General features: G+C 40.0%; 1 protein-coding gene across 2 annotated transcripts in view; it reads left to right on the forward strand.

Annotated features, from left to right (window-relative positions):
• LOC133404772 (plexin-B1-like) overlaps nucleotides 1-15,296 on the forward strand; it is a 102,976-nt gene that overhangs the window by 22,298 nt on the left and 65,382 nt on the right. For both annotated transcript variants that reach the window (XM_061681041.1, XM_061681051.1), the window contains exons 2-5: nucleotides 12,427-12,489; nucleotides 13,099-13,975; nucleotides 14,122-14,364; nucleotides 15,255-15,296. The exon at nucleotides 15,255-15,296 is cut by the window's right edge and continues 141 nt beyond it. In XM_061681041.1, coding sequence (XP_061537025.1) covers nucleotides 13,109-13,975; nucleotides 14,122-14,364; nucleotides 15,255-15,296 — 1,152 coding nt within the window. In that variant the 5' untranslated portion in view covers nucleotides 12,427-12,489; nucleotides 13,099-13,108. The remainder of the gene's footprint in view (nucleotides 1-12,426; nucleotides 12,490-13,098; nucleotides 13,976-14,121; nucleotides 14,365-15,254) is intronic.

Consider the following 15,296-nt stretch of genomic DNA (forward strand, 5'->3'; position numbering starts at 1 on the left):
GTGCCCTGGCATCAGATGAAACATGTCTGGGATGAATCAGGTCTGCAGTCTTAGCATGCATACACATCCTGTATGCCAGTAAGCTCTTACGGTTGTTGTTTTTTTTCTTCATCATTCTTTATGTGAAACCTTAGACTTCTGTCTTGTAGTCCAATATAAAAATGTAAAAGTTGCTGACAAAGCGGATAGCTTTAAGCTGTCAATAACCATCCTTGCATGTTCTTACACAAATGTTTCAGGAACGACACATAAACAATTCCAACATTATTATTTTATTCCTTCCCAGACTGAAAGAGTAGACAGTCTGATGGTAGAACAACTGCTCTTTCATCAGGCTGCCAGTGGGGTTAAAAGTTCAGCCTACTGCTACCAGATTTGTTCAAAACCCAGATTGGCACTCCTCAGTTATTAATAAATAAAGCAAATCAGAGTAAAGTGAAATGCTCCCTGACAGCACATGATAATAGTTTAATGAGTTGACTGTATGTTATTTCACACATCATATGCCATCAAGCCAAATTGATTTTGTCTTAATGAATCAGATAACAATACTGAAACATTCTCTACACACAATGAATAATTTATGGCATGTTCATTTATACAAAAAGAATTAATGTCGGAGGGTACCACTTAATCACATCCTCCCCGCCCCCCAGCACATAAACTACCTAAAAGAGTTCCACAGAACATGGATAAGTATAGTGCATACAATTAGCAATTTTTATTAGTAATAACTCTTTTGTTAATGTAATTATATTTTTTTCCATAAACTAATTATGATTCAGTTACTGGTTTGGTCTGTAACATGTCAAGAAAATAGGGGAAAATAATGATCGTTTTCCAAAGTAAAAGCAGATGTTTGCAAATGTCTTACTTTGATTAAACGCAAAACATAATCAGTCTGCTTTCATGAAGGACAACAAAAATCAGAGAATATTTACTATTGAGAGGCAAAATAAGAGGATTCGGACAATTGTAAGTCAAACAATGGCTCTAAACGATGAATTGCTGCACCTCAGAATCATCTTGTATTTCAAAAACACACTATACTACTACTACTATATGCCAATGGGTCAAACACATGAGTCAAAGCACACACTCAAACATATTTTAGTTGCAGGCTGCATTGTATTTTTGGTTTCCCTCAGGGCGCGTTTTGACAATGAAACAATATTAACGTACAATCGACTATTCATATTACATATTCAGACCAACATAATATATAAATAGTTTTGACATCAGAAGTCAAGGAAAATACTTGGTTCAAATATTGTTAAATTTTATTTTAAAAAGGGGTTTGGTAATCCAAAAAATCCTTGCATTATCTTCACTTTATTAAAAGTGAAGACAATGAGCAATGACAATGTTGGTACCAATTTTAGCAAGATATAAAGTACACACATTGATTTCTATTAACAGACTACATTAAATGATGTGGTGGGTCTAATCTGGCCCTTGGGTTTTGAGTTTGAGACCAGGCTCTGCTATACACTATTCTGTATTTGTTAATCCTGTTCGTGGCTGCTGGTGCCTATCTCGGCTGAACAAATTCAAAAGGTGGGCTGCACCTTGGACTGGTCCCCATTCGATCTCAGGGCAATTGTGTTAGGTTGAATGGGAATTAATCCCATGCTACCCAAAAGTCTGAAATGTGAAAAATTACATTCCCAGTGGCAGACAATATACCTTTATTGATTAAATTCTCTTACACAACAATTGAGACTCTCTGAATCTATTATTTTCTTAATAGTTTTTCTGTGGCAGGCCACAGAGAATCCCATACCTGATTAAACATTTAGAAAATGCTTGGTATCTAGATAGAAGCCTCAGATAGCAGCCACGGTGGACAGATGCAGAGAAGGGTCAAGGATTGAGTGAGAGTGGTGAAATGGAGGAGGAAGAAAAAAACGGTTCCTCTTAACGTATGTTATAAGTCAAAGGTTTGCCATGGGTCAGGCCTAAAACCTATTCATGAAAAAAAAAAAAATAATAATAATGCGCTCACAATATCCACTACTAAGTTCCTCTGGGAATAGATGAAGATACTTTAGGCTCTTTCAAGCGCTCCTGAGACTGCTTTTCATAACCATGGAATTGATTAACTGGAGGCTCGGCAGAAAGCAGACCTGACATATTAGCAATAATGCTCTTGTTCTGTGTCACTAGCCTTGTGGCTGGATATGGGACCTTTTTTCATTGTAGCGTCTGCAATTCAATAAAGCAGCAGCAAACTAGGCTCGATGTTTCCCAGAGCCAAGCCATAAAATTAACTGACCGTATAATGTTGTAAAAACAAGTTAAGTAGCATCCTTGCCTTTGGGGACACGTGTATTGGTTGACCACAGACAGTGTGACAAGCTGATTAAAATGCCCACAGACCAGGAGAGTGAAATGTCCACTTTGCATTTGCTCAACCCAGTCTGGTAGTCACGACAACGGAGGACGACAAAGGGCTCTCTCAGATGATTGAATGCACTGAAAAAGGGGAGGTCGGTGGGCGTGTGTATGTGGTGTGTGTGTGTGTGTGTGTGTGTGTGTGTGCGCGTGTGTGTGTGTGTGCGTATGTGAGAGAGAGAGAGAGAGTGTGAGAGTGTCACATGGAGTGATGTTGGCTGTACAAGCAGTAGGTGGTAATGTATGCAGCCCGTGCACAAACAAACGTGTAGGCAAGCATGCCTCCTTAGCATTCTGTGACACAATAACCCAACCAGTGTGTCTTCTATGACGCCATGCTTTATCTGAGCATATGACCAGACTTCATTGAAAACCTGGACTAGCCACAGATATTTTTTCTTTTTAGCTTTCTTTGTGTTGAGCAATAGAATTGAAAGGGATTTATTTTAACACTACATTGCTTTGACCTAATTGAATACATCCAATAAGGTGTTTATTGAAACAGTCAACTTCATGTTTCATTATTCCGGTGCATGTTGTTAGTGGGCTTCTGCTACGTCAGGTTTGTGCACCTATTTCTGGGACCACACCAGAGGGCACTCAGTTGTGTGAAGTGTATTCAGCAATATTCTTAGCTTTAACACAAGCATTGACCCCCCCCCCCCCCACCCCCCCCCCCCACCCCCCCAAACTAACAGGCGTTTGATTTGCAAAGCAGCTGTAACTGCTGCGACTAGAATCAACTATATGGGTACATCTAACCATGGGTGTAACATTGTATTAGTAGCACCAACTCCTTCACCATCCATTAAACATTTTGCTAAACTAGGGTCACTTGTATCTTAAAGCTGTCCACTTGTCCTGTAAAAAAGTTAACATTGATTTCAGCTGCCATTGTCAATCACACATCCCCTTGTCGCTCTTACATTAAAACCATCTGTCTTTCAGGCTGACAGCTTCTAGTGACCTACAGTTCCATGACAACATGTAGTTTTTAACTTTTCCCTTGCCTTATAAGCGGTCATGAGGACCGTCTTGATAATTTCTCAGTTAAGCTGTTCCTGTCTGCCTTCCTTTTGATCAACATTTTGCTGGAATGGTACATAATTCTACTTTTTATCAGGGAAAAGGAATAATGACAGTACGTAATAGAGACTTTCATTTAAAGAAGTTAATAGACTGCAGTGGTATGTTGACTTGAGTTAAATTTGTTCCATAACCAAGCTCGTAACACAATTTGCTAGTATATCAAAAGATTTTCCTCATTGAAATGAAATGCCATTAATCCATTCCAGCCCCCTAAAAAATGCATTTTTGTTGCATTCTTTATTTAAAAAAATGGCACTAAATTATGAAATTTAATTTTTAAAACATAATAGTCGCTTTAAGCTGCATTGCTCGGTGTGCAGCGGGCCTAAGAGAAACAAAGTGTGAATTAACCAAGTATGCTGAAGATGGCCAAGCCATTTTTAAAATGATTATGCTATTCACTAGAGAAACAGATAAATGCAAAGCATGGTTGCAATGTGAACAATCTTAAATTGTGGGTGTACTAATCCAGTCCTGTTGGTGGCAGGGGAGAATGTGACCAAGTGGTTTACAGCTAACAGGGTTTCCACAAATCTTGGATCTGCTTTCTGAAACAGCACAAGTTTAGTATGTGTTCTTTTATGCCTCATCATGCCACAGTCTTTCTCAATACTTGGCACAAACACTTAACAGTGACAGAATTTAATCTTCACTGAAACGTCTGAATCAAATACACAGTACACTGGGGAACACAATTTTAGTTGTTAGGTCTGACAGCTGTTTTTAAAAAATTTTTGGGTGCGGAATCCAAAACTCGTCTAAATTTTTCTCTATCACGTCAACTTTTTGAACAAAGTGAGCACAAAGTGGAACAAAGCAAATATATACCCAAGTAAATAAAATACTAAGATGGAATAGTTACAAGCTTTGAAAACTAAAAAAAACAACAAAAAAAAAAAACGAAATGAAACTTACAACTGGTCACAAGGTTAAGAGAAAAGCCAGACAAATGCTCTTAATTCCTACTCTGCTATCTTGCAGATATTGATAGTATTGACCTATTGGGAGCTGCACATACACCTCACTGCACTGTCTCAATTGTGACTGCAAAAATAAGTTGCCACGTAGCTGTAGATGAGTCCACTCGTAATCAACTGACAAGTCTGACTACAGCTAATCAGTGGAATTTTGCTTATCTGGAGGGTAAACTGTGGAGAAAAAAACTGCAATTTTGGAATCGGCATGCCAATTTTTGTTTTAATCAGCATAGAAATCTGACTTGGAATTTTTTTTTTTTTTCAAATTGTTCCCCAGTGTTACTTTTGCTGGCCTTTTTTGTCCCCGATGGTTCATGTATTTAATCAACTTATCCTATGTGTTGAATACACATCTTATTTCATTCGGCAGCTAGGCTTAACACCTGCTTTTCCCTGGTAGAGTCTCTCGAGTAAAAGGATCCTGCTATAAAACACCTTCAGTCAGTGTTTGTTTGTGTGCACTCGAAAAAGTGTGTGTGTATCTGTGCACTTATGTGGATTTGTGTGTCAGCTCGCTTTCCAGGGGAAGTGGCTTTTATCCTGTGTCCGCTCGGGCCGACCTCTCGGCCAGAGAGCGCTGAAAGGGACACTATTCCCTCCAGCGGCAGCACACAGAGAGCCCCTTCAGCCTATCGGGAGGCAGAGAGAGAGAGAGAGAGAGAGAGAGAGAGAGAGAGAGATACTTTTCTGTATCTGCATGTGTACTAAGGACAGAGAGATGACCATTGACAGTAAAGAAGATGACGGAAATGGAGACTGGCCAAGCATGGCTACATCTGCCTTTCATAATGTTAGTGCTTTCACTGCTCTAACCGCCCACACAAATGGAAAGTCACTTTGTCAAAATGCTCCTACAGTATGAAGTAGTAAGTGGAAATGATAGTGAAGTGAGATGAGGCTGCCACCTTGTTGTTTTAAGTGTTGTTAAACTGCTAGTTTATTGGAGTTTTAACCAGATGAAAGACTGCTCACACTATACAATACTGACTGATAGCCACAACTTCACTGGTCACACTGTACGTTACGATAATTGCTGTTCCACTGAAAGTGATGTCAACATATTTTTCAAAGTGATGTTGACTGTCAAAACCAATGGTAAATGGGCTTTCACCTGTATAGTACTTCTATTTTAACCTTCAAAGTACTTTAACAGCTGTAATGTCCTCTCATTCACCGACTAATGACAGCATCTGAACCAACTGTGGGTTCAGTATTTTGCTCAAGGACACTTTGACATCCCTCATGAGATTGATAAAGCATCTGTGTAGTTTATCCAATCCTTGATCTATGGCTGTACGATTATGGCCAAAATAATAATCACGATTATGGAAAACGGATGGATGGATTTTGATCAATATTGTAGTCATGATTTTTCCTCCTGAGGGAAAAATCTTTATTTTATTGTACTACTTTTCAACAAACGATATGTAACAGTTTTCAGCGCAAAATGAATCTTTAAATAAGAATAAATGATAGATTAAAAAAATAAATGCACCCAAAAAATTCCACTTTACCACGGTCTAACTGAATAAATATGCTACTACAAAGTACCATCACAAATTGCAACTTAACGGAAGCAAATACAGTTTATGCATAAAATGCAATAATATTAGGCTGTAAACACCGAATTTTCATTTGAAAATCCCCATCAATACAGTGAATTGTCAAGGACGGGTACGTCTCTGTTGTTGTGCTTGACCATTGGTCAGTCGTGCTCGGTCACAAACTGCAAAGAACTCGACAGCTGTGATTTCCCTCTCTACTTACTTCTCGTGTTTTTTCATTGCGATCAGGCCAGCCGAAAGGTTGAAATCAAGGCAGCTATTGTTAACTACTATTGTTAACTATTGTTAAACTCATTCAGTGCCAGCCTTCCCAGTTAACATGGGTATTTGACTTCTAAAGCCGTAATAGCAGTGAATGTGTTTGAATAGTGTCTTACCGTGACACGTTACCTCTCCACCAATGTGCCGAGAGGGCCAACTGCAAAATAAAAGCTTCATATATTACTACATTGGACATCAATGCCATTTTAAGCTTTTATTTTGAAATTGGCGACCGAGTGCGGTGCAGGTGTTTAATGCAGCCTTAACCATACATTCGCCCCCTGGTGGCTGGGTGACTAGGTTGCGGGCACTTTTCATATGCAGCAGTGCCCGCATTTTAAATGTTAAATATTGCTGACAATCAGGTTATTTTAATCATGGCAGCCAAAATTGCGACAACGATTAAAATTTGTTTAATTGCGCAGTCCAACCTTGATCGGTGTGGAAAACTCTGAGAAAAGGGCACTGAAGGACACAACATAACCCTTCATGACCCTTCATTTTAGCTGGCTGTTCATCCATTTTACACAGTGACGGAAAAGGTCTCTGTTTGAAAACGATTGCTCTAACTAGGTGAGATGACTTTCATGACCACCCACATTTCTGACATGCTGGAAATTCACCCTATTATCGTACGCCCAGTAGTAATCTGCCAATTACTTAGCTTACCCTAATGTACCTTCCCTGATGACACCGGTCACAGAGATTGAAATAGGAGCTGATTTAAAAGTGAGCCGACAACGAATCACAAAGCTTTCGATAGAGTAGTTTATTGATATTCTGTTATTTGATGAAATTCTTTAAACAGAAAAAGGATTAGCCTGGAAGGTTGGTTGGTGGCCAAAAGCGCGAGCCTTTTTACAAGTAAACACCTGCCATAATCAATTAAATGTATTTAATGCCTGGGTCAGACTACGAGACAAATTTGGTCAGACTACTGGCATAAAATCTTGCCATATCTCGGGCAGACACGACTTGTGTTCTAATACCACTGCATCCCGTCTTTGATGATCACTGGGCTTTATCTTGTCAAATAAAACACTGTTGGAGAGGCGGAACCAGAAAACGTACCACGGTGAACGCGACCGGATACACACGTTACCATGGCGATGACATCAATGCGCCACGCCAACGTATTGTGTGGCTAGAAAAAAAGAACAAAATAAGGAAAAACGTGTGGTGGGCGTAACTGATGCTCGGGAAAGGACGTTAATTCAAGGAAGCAAGGATTGCTTGAGGTATGTTATTGTTCACGTATTTTTAATCCGATACAGCTCGCAAGCACGCAACAAAACGTTAAGTAGCCTAGCAAGCTAGTGCTAGCACTAACGGTTGTACGTAAACATGCCAGCGTTCTGTCAAATCATGCTCTAAAGCATCAGTAAACATTCGTTTGTGCGTGTGAATACATTTTGACAACGGTGTGCAAGTATGTTGACAACGGAAAGCACGGGAGGCGAGTCAGTTTATTTTGGGTAGATCTAAACTAGACTTTACACTGATCTGATCGGTATCAGCCTGATCGGTATCAGCCGATAATTAGCATTTTATGGCGATCGGCTTTGTCATAATTCGCAGATCCGATCAAAGACGTCATTGATCGGTTCCGCAAAAGACATCGACGTCATGAATCCTAAAGTTTATTTTTAGCCTTGTCGTGTGTCTTTTGAGGTAGTACTGGAAACAACTGACCACAAATAGTTATTTTTAAAAAAACATGTCGGCGGTGTCGGACAGACAACACGTAATGCCCGGATCAGACTACAAGACAAATTTGGTCTTTCAAAATTGCAGAATACTGGAATAAAATCTTGTATTCCGATACCACCGCATCCCGTTTTTTACGAACATTGGGCTATATCTTGTCAACTCAAATGCGACGGGATACACTCGTTACCATGGCGACGACAACAATATTGGATCGCGCCGTGTGTTTATAAGAACAAAATGGGGAAAAACGTGTGTTGGTGGTTACCGGTGATCGGGAGAGGACGTTTGTTTAAGGTTTGCTTGAGGTCTGTTCACACACTCAAAACGAAATGGCTTGCAAGCAGGCAACAAAACGTTATGTAGCCTAGCAAGCTAGTGCTAGCAGTAACGGTTGTTAGAGAACATGCAGGCATTCTGTCGAATCATGCTCTAAAGTTTCTGTGTGGGTGAAGTAATTTAATTACAATAAAGTAATTTAATTACAGTAAGTTAGCACCCATTATTTCTGTCACGTTGTGATGTTGGTTTGACCTGACTGATTAGAATACATGGCCTGACTAGAGCAGTGATTTCCAACCTTATAGGAGTCTAGGCACATATTTTACAATTAAAAAAATCTCACGGCACACCAACAAACAAAAATGTCACAAAAAGTGGATACATTAATTACTTTATGTACTTTCTGCCATCTAATAGAAGACCATTCATTTGTTCTCTTTGTCACTGTGCCCCACTGGCATAAATAGATGAACAAAGATACGTTATTTATTGTAATTATAATTTTTTGAGCAATAAATTACACAAGTATATACAGTAAATGAACAAGTCATTTAAATAGATGCATTGCTCCATCTTGTGATCGGTAATTGTTTTTTTAAACTCGCTGATCGGTGATCGGCCCCAAAAATCCTGATAGTGTAAAACCTAATCTGAACACATGTCAAACTTGGGTGTGGATTGACACAATTGTACCAATATCAAACTCGTGATGTGGTATCTTTGTGGTGAAAATTTGATTTCTCCTCTACAGCTCAGATGTTTTGAGTTGATACTTCCTGATTTGCACACTGGGATTTGGATGAGCAGAACAGAAGTAAAAAGATGTAAAACGAATTAAGGTCAGACAGAACATATCCGGGAAAATCAGGCCTTCTTCCAACAAATGAATGGAGCGAATGTTATTTTTTGGGCTTTTATATAGCAGTAGAGAAAACAAACTATTTCTGACATGTTAGATCCATCCATCAATTTTCTTTACCGAGTAATATTATACAACCATACACGGTACAAAATAACACTTTTCAACATTTTGATCACTGGAGTAGTAACTAGGGAGCATAGATTTGTAATATTGTCCAGCCTCTGTCCATCAAGTTACCTTTGCCAGATAACTCTTGCAATGATGTAACGGTAGTAGCCGAGTATCCCCGATAATATCCCAGCGACTCAGCATCCAACCAGTGATTATTTCCTTTGGTCTTGTGAAACAAGCGTGTTAACAGAACACATTTTGCATGCTCCGCTCTTTTTTTTCATGAGTGGTTATCTGAATTACAACCATAATGCTTTTGATTTATATTTAACTGTTCTTTACATTCCTTCATTGACTTTGTAAAACAGACCCCTTGAGCCCCTCATCTAGAACTGTTTAAAACAATAATTTTAACAGCGCCCTGGCTCTCTCAAATCGAAGACCTAAAGACTGAATTACAACCATAATGCTTTTGATTTATATTTAACTGTTCTTTACATTCCTTCATTGACTTTGTAAAACAGACTCTTTGAGCCCCTCATCTCGAACTGTTTAAAACAATAATTTTAACAGCGCCCTGGCTCTCTCAAATCGAAGACCTAAAGACTGACAACGGAGACTAAAATTGGCTGAGGTCTTGCAGATTAAAGATGCATTGATAATATAGGGAGGGAAGTACGGATTTTCTTTGTTGTCTTAACTGTAAAGGGAAAAAATCCACCCATACCATCACAATGAACATACAATTAGTGACCCATAGGAGCACTGACCAGCTTTCTAGCACCCACGAAATAATTGTAAGAGTTTGTGATTTGTTCCTGAATCAGACAACCTCAACCGGGCGGCTGTATAGGATTGAAGGGGACGTTGGTGTCGCTTCTGCTTATTCACTCCACTAGCCCATTAACTGTACCTACACTGGTTGAGTAAAACAAATACAGCCTTCGGTTACAGGACACATTCCTAACCCCTTGACCAAGGCTGTCCCAGCCTTCCCAGTTTTCACGTGATAGTGTTGTTGCTCCATGCTACGTTTTGATTTTAGGGGAGGAGCATGTCGTGACAGGCTAACAAGTTCCCAGTGTGACTACAAATGTACAACACAACCCAGAGACATAGAAAACCTCATCCTGCTTTTATCTTTTAAGTTAATTCTGGCTGTTTGGCACAGCCTTAGAGCTGCTCTATATCTTCTCACTAAGTGCCTGCTTTTCTGATCTCAACAGGACATGTTACTTTAATGTACTCTGCCGATTGGATGCTAGAGTTGCAGAGTCTGGGGCCCAGACCCAATCTAATCCACCAGCACACAACAAAACAAGGCTGAGCTCCATGGCTCCACTCACAAAGTCTCACGCTGCAATGCTACTGCTGACCCCTGCATATTTTATGGGGTCGTAGTCATTCATTGGGCTGTCATGGCTCATTAAAGGGCTTTAGTAATAAACTTGCACAGTAGAGTCTCTCACTGATTTCAGAATGCGAACAGATCAAATAGACATGAATGGGTTGGCCAAAAGGTCACAGATGAACACATTATTATAGAAGTCCAAATAAACATTTGATGAAACATATATGAGAATCAAAATAATCTTTATTTGCCAAGTATGAACATACAGTAGCTGCGGTAGTAGATGACACAAACCAAATTACCACTACAATGAATAAATACCAAATAGAATATTAATGTTGTTCTATGCCACTGAGCCCATCATGAAACAATTAATGAACATTGGTAATCAGTGCTAGAGAGAAACCTCCCACTCTCTAAAAGAAGCTTCCAGGTGTTGTCCTATTGCTGTGACTAATTTTGAAGTCAAATGTAATGAGAACTTGTTTTACTTTCATAACTCTTGATAGAGCCAAGAGCTATCTGAGAATGACTTTGTCCACTTCATCTGACAAATAAACTGAAAATTCAAAAACAAAATCCCAAGAGCAACATCATAAACTAAACTTCCACTCCATCACTTCACATAAATCACAGCTGTATTAGTCTTTCCCTCCATTTTCCTGGTAGTTCCACACTACAAACTCGGCACATGGTAACTCACAGGTACCGATTATTCCTGGTTGGCAAAAGGTAGTTCCCATGGTGATGTGATGTGGGTTATAAATTGACCACTATGTGTTTGCTGGTCAAAGAACAGGTGAGGACGCCAGCACAATGGGAATATTTCCCAGCCACTTTCTGTTAGAGTGACTATTTAATTGTGCTGTTTTCAATGCTGGAGTCTTTTGGAATTTCAGTTTTTTTCAGTTTTCATGGTCTCAAAACTGCTTAAGGCCTGTTGAAAATTCTGTAACAGACCAATTCCTGTTCATACAGTATTTAATCAACCCTATGACAGCAGGCATGGAGGTTTATACTTATGTATTATATTTATTCAGCTCATGAAAAAGTGAAGAACTATCCTTCGTCACATGCACCCCCCTCACCAGACACACAGCACAAGACTTGCAGCTGCTCCAGGATGGCCTCCAGTCATGTACCCATTTAGACACTCTTTCATCTCCTCCCTTTTGAACCCTCCTCTGCTTTCTCCTTATTGTTGCCTCAGTGAGTTGAGTTAGGTGAGCGAGAGAGAGGTGCATGTCTCATGTCTTGACACTCTTGTTTCATTGCAAAATAATGGTATGTAATAGTGTACTAATAATATTTGTCACAGACACGCACACACACACACTTCTACTGTCATTATGTTGAGTATCGAGCTATAAATAACACTTGGTAGCACTGAATATCAATGATAATGATGATCCTTGTAAGCTGTGTGGTGTAAAGGCTGAGTGAAACTGTGATGCTTGGGAGTTATTCACTCATTCCTGTGACCTTTTCTCAGTCAGTGGAAGTGCTGAGGAACCTGCTCAATAATTAAAGAGATTTTAGAACAAATGGGAATGCTCTCAATGTCCTTAAAGTACTCTCTTAGAGGTGTTGAGTGATGGCTCTTGAGATAGGAAATGAGTTGTTTTGAATCCCCAAGCTGTAAATAACACTGACCATAGTCAAAACTGTGTGAGTAACCTGATACAGGGTGACAAGTAGATGAATAATGTAATTGTATGTTCATGATGCAACTTGCCTCAATCTCTTTAGAAATGCTAATGTCTCATTTGTCTCTCATTTTGTCTGAACCTGTTGGTTAATAGTATTTTTTTTCTTTCATCTTGACAGACGGAGAAGAAATGGGATATGATTAGGAGGTGGGAGTCTTCGGCTTAACAAAGAACATAGATGGTAAGACAATTTCACATTAAGATGTAAATGTATGTCAATGTAATTGCACCATAACACTGCAGTACTACCAATGGAGTTGTCATGTATTTTCATTTGTTCTATTTTCAGCCGTTATCAATGTTAAATAATACCTTATGCAACTGGCAACTGCGTCATTTGTTTCACACTGTTCTGAGCTTCTATTTTAATGAACTTCTGTACCATGATGATTTATTTAGGGATGACTCTAAAAACATATTTACATGGATTCACTGGTCTTTACATATCACTCAGCGTAATATATGACTTGATAATGTTTCAATCGGTCAGGTTCGACAATGCACCGATACTCAGTAGTATAGATTTAGTATAATGTGTGATTCTCGTCATTGGAGGTATTTTAAAAAAAAAAAAAAAAAAAAAAAAAAAAAAAAAATGGTGGCATACGGAAGTAAAATGTATGTAATTATTTACATCAAACAAGTTCTGATCTCAACCTACACTTGCTAGAATTGTATCCCTATACTTTACGTTAGAGACCCAACAGATCCCCACCTGATTAAGCGAAGAAGTCTGAAACACAACAAATGCCTAAGAAGGTGTGTAACGCTGCTGCTTTCCCCTTCTCAGAATACCTGCCATGCTACATGGGAAGGCTCAGAACTCCTCCCTACTCTTGGTTTTTGTCATCGTCATCATCCTTGCCTTAGTCCATGGTCACTCTTACCCAAGTTTTTCCCGTGATGACACAGAATTCCAGCACCTGGTGCTCCATCCGGACCCATCCAAAGGGAAAGTGTATGTGGGGGCCAGGGACCACCTCTTTCAACTGGATGGATTAGATGGACTTCGGTTGGAGCAAGAGGAGAAGACTGGTCCTGTGAGTGACAGCAAAGACTGCATTCCTCCTGTCACTGAGTCCAACTGTCCCCAGGCCAGGAGAACCAGTAACCACAACAAATTACTGCTGGTGGATCCGAAAGGATTGGAATTGATCACCTGTGGCAGTGTTTACCAAGGTACCTGCCAAAAACGGAGTCTAACATCAATCAATGAGGTTCTTTTCTCCACTGAGAGGCCAATGGACACGCAGTACGTTGCAGCCAATGATCCGTTGGTCTCAACTGTGGGGCTTGTGGTGGGGCTTCTGGGTGGGGAAAGGTCTGTGATGTATGTGGGTAGGGGCTACACTGCCAGCCAGCCACCAATTTCCACCAGACACCTTTCATCAGAGCCTATTTTTTCCTATGAGGAGACTGCTAAGCTCGCCGTAGCTGGCCGTTTGTCAGAGTATGACCACCATTTTGTGACCACATTCACGCGGCGAACATATGTGTACTTCTTGTTTTACCGCCGAGACATAAAGTCTTCATCAGGGGAATATCAGACCTATGCGGCCAGGGTTTGCCTTGATGACACCTCTTACTATTCCTATGTGGAAGTTCCTATCGTATGTCGATCGCCATCCTCTCCTCCCAGAGTTTACAACCTTCTCCAAGCAGCCCAGGTAAATGTATTTTTTTCTCCTTCAAACTTGTTACTTTATAAAACATACCTGTTGCTTCTGCCTTCAGTTCAAGATGCTACCACTGTTATGACTCTTCACTGTTTGAATTTCTTAGATTATGTCTCCCCTCACCTTTTCCATAACAGGTGGGTCAAGGTACAGACAGAGAGGGAGAGGACTTGTTGGGAGTCTTCTCCACCCGTGTCAGCTCCACTAACCAAAATCCCTTGGATGGCTCAGCTCTGTGCATCTTCCCTTTGGATGTGCTTGACAGACACATTGACTCCATAAGAGACCTGTGTTACACCCAAGATGGGATGTCAGAGGATGGAAGAGAGGTGGCCTACATAGAGTATGAGGTCAAGTCAAGCTGCGCCAACCTACTCAGGGTATGCATGCAGTTCATCGAAATAGCATAAAACAGATAGCTTTCTTGTATCTTGTCTCTAATCTTACTCCATTGAAGAATTGCACTTTTTTCTGTTTTATGTTCTTGTAACAGCCTGTACACTGGCTAATAACTTAATGCAAGCAATCACCATAAATCATTTGCTGCTCTTTACCTGAAGTAGATTGACTGAATTAGTTTCAGCGGTTAGAGAAAAAGTAAACATCATAAAAGTCCAAAGTCCAACAAAGTGTATTCGTGGGATTAAACTGCATCATAGTATATAGTGAAGTGATTTTTAGGCAAGTCTTGTAATTAGGCCAAAGGACTGAAGCCCAAATGCCCCAGATGTAGCTTTGGCCAGCTGCAACCCTCCAGTTCAGTCCCTCTACTGTCCACAGATGCTTATATCTTGGCAGCCCTCGAAATCATTGAATGGGATATTTAGAGATCACTAAACCGAGGCAGCTTGGAATCAGCTGAGCAGCAATGTAATGAGCTCTACCAACGAGGAACAAGGTCACCAACAATGAGGACAAAATGAGAGGAAAAAGGACGCCAGAAACATGGCCACAGAAATACAGTAAAACACTTTTCCATGAGCAAACTTTAAGCGATGTTTAAAACACAGCCGTTTCTGGCTTTTTCCTCAATATGCTGAGTTTTGATACTTTGCAGAGGAAATTTAGAATGGGTGTTTTACTATTTGGCATATGGTGTAATCCAGTGGTTGAGGAAAAAGAAGTCTGTAGAGCAATAACAGGAAATCATGACCACAGATCATATGAGAAGAAATCCAAATTACGGTCCTCTGAACATTGTTTTTGATGACAGTTGGGAGATGAATTAAATTCTTTGGTAGGCTCAACCATGGTCATGTGTATGTTGCAGAACACCCTTCAAGCATATCCTTGTGGCTCTGACCACACCCCA

This window comes from Phycodurus eques, chromosome 1 (genome assembly GCF_024500275.1).
Source record: "Phycodurus eques isolate BA_2022a chromosome 1, UOR_Pequ_1.1, whole genome shotgun sequence".
NCBI classification, from domain to species: domain Eukaryota; kingdom Metazoa; phylum Chordata; class Actinopteri; order Syngnathiformes; family Syngnathidae; genus Phycodurus; species Phycodurus eques.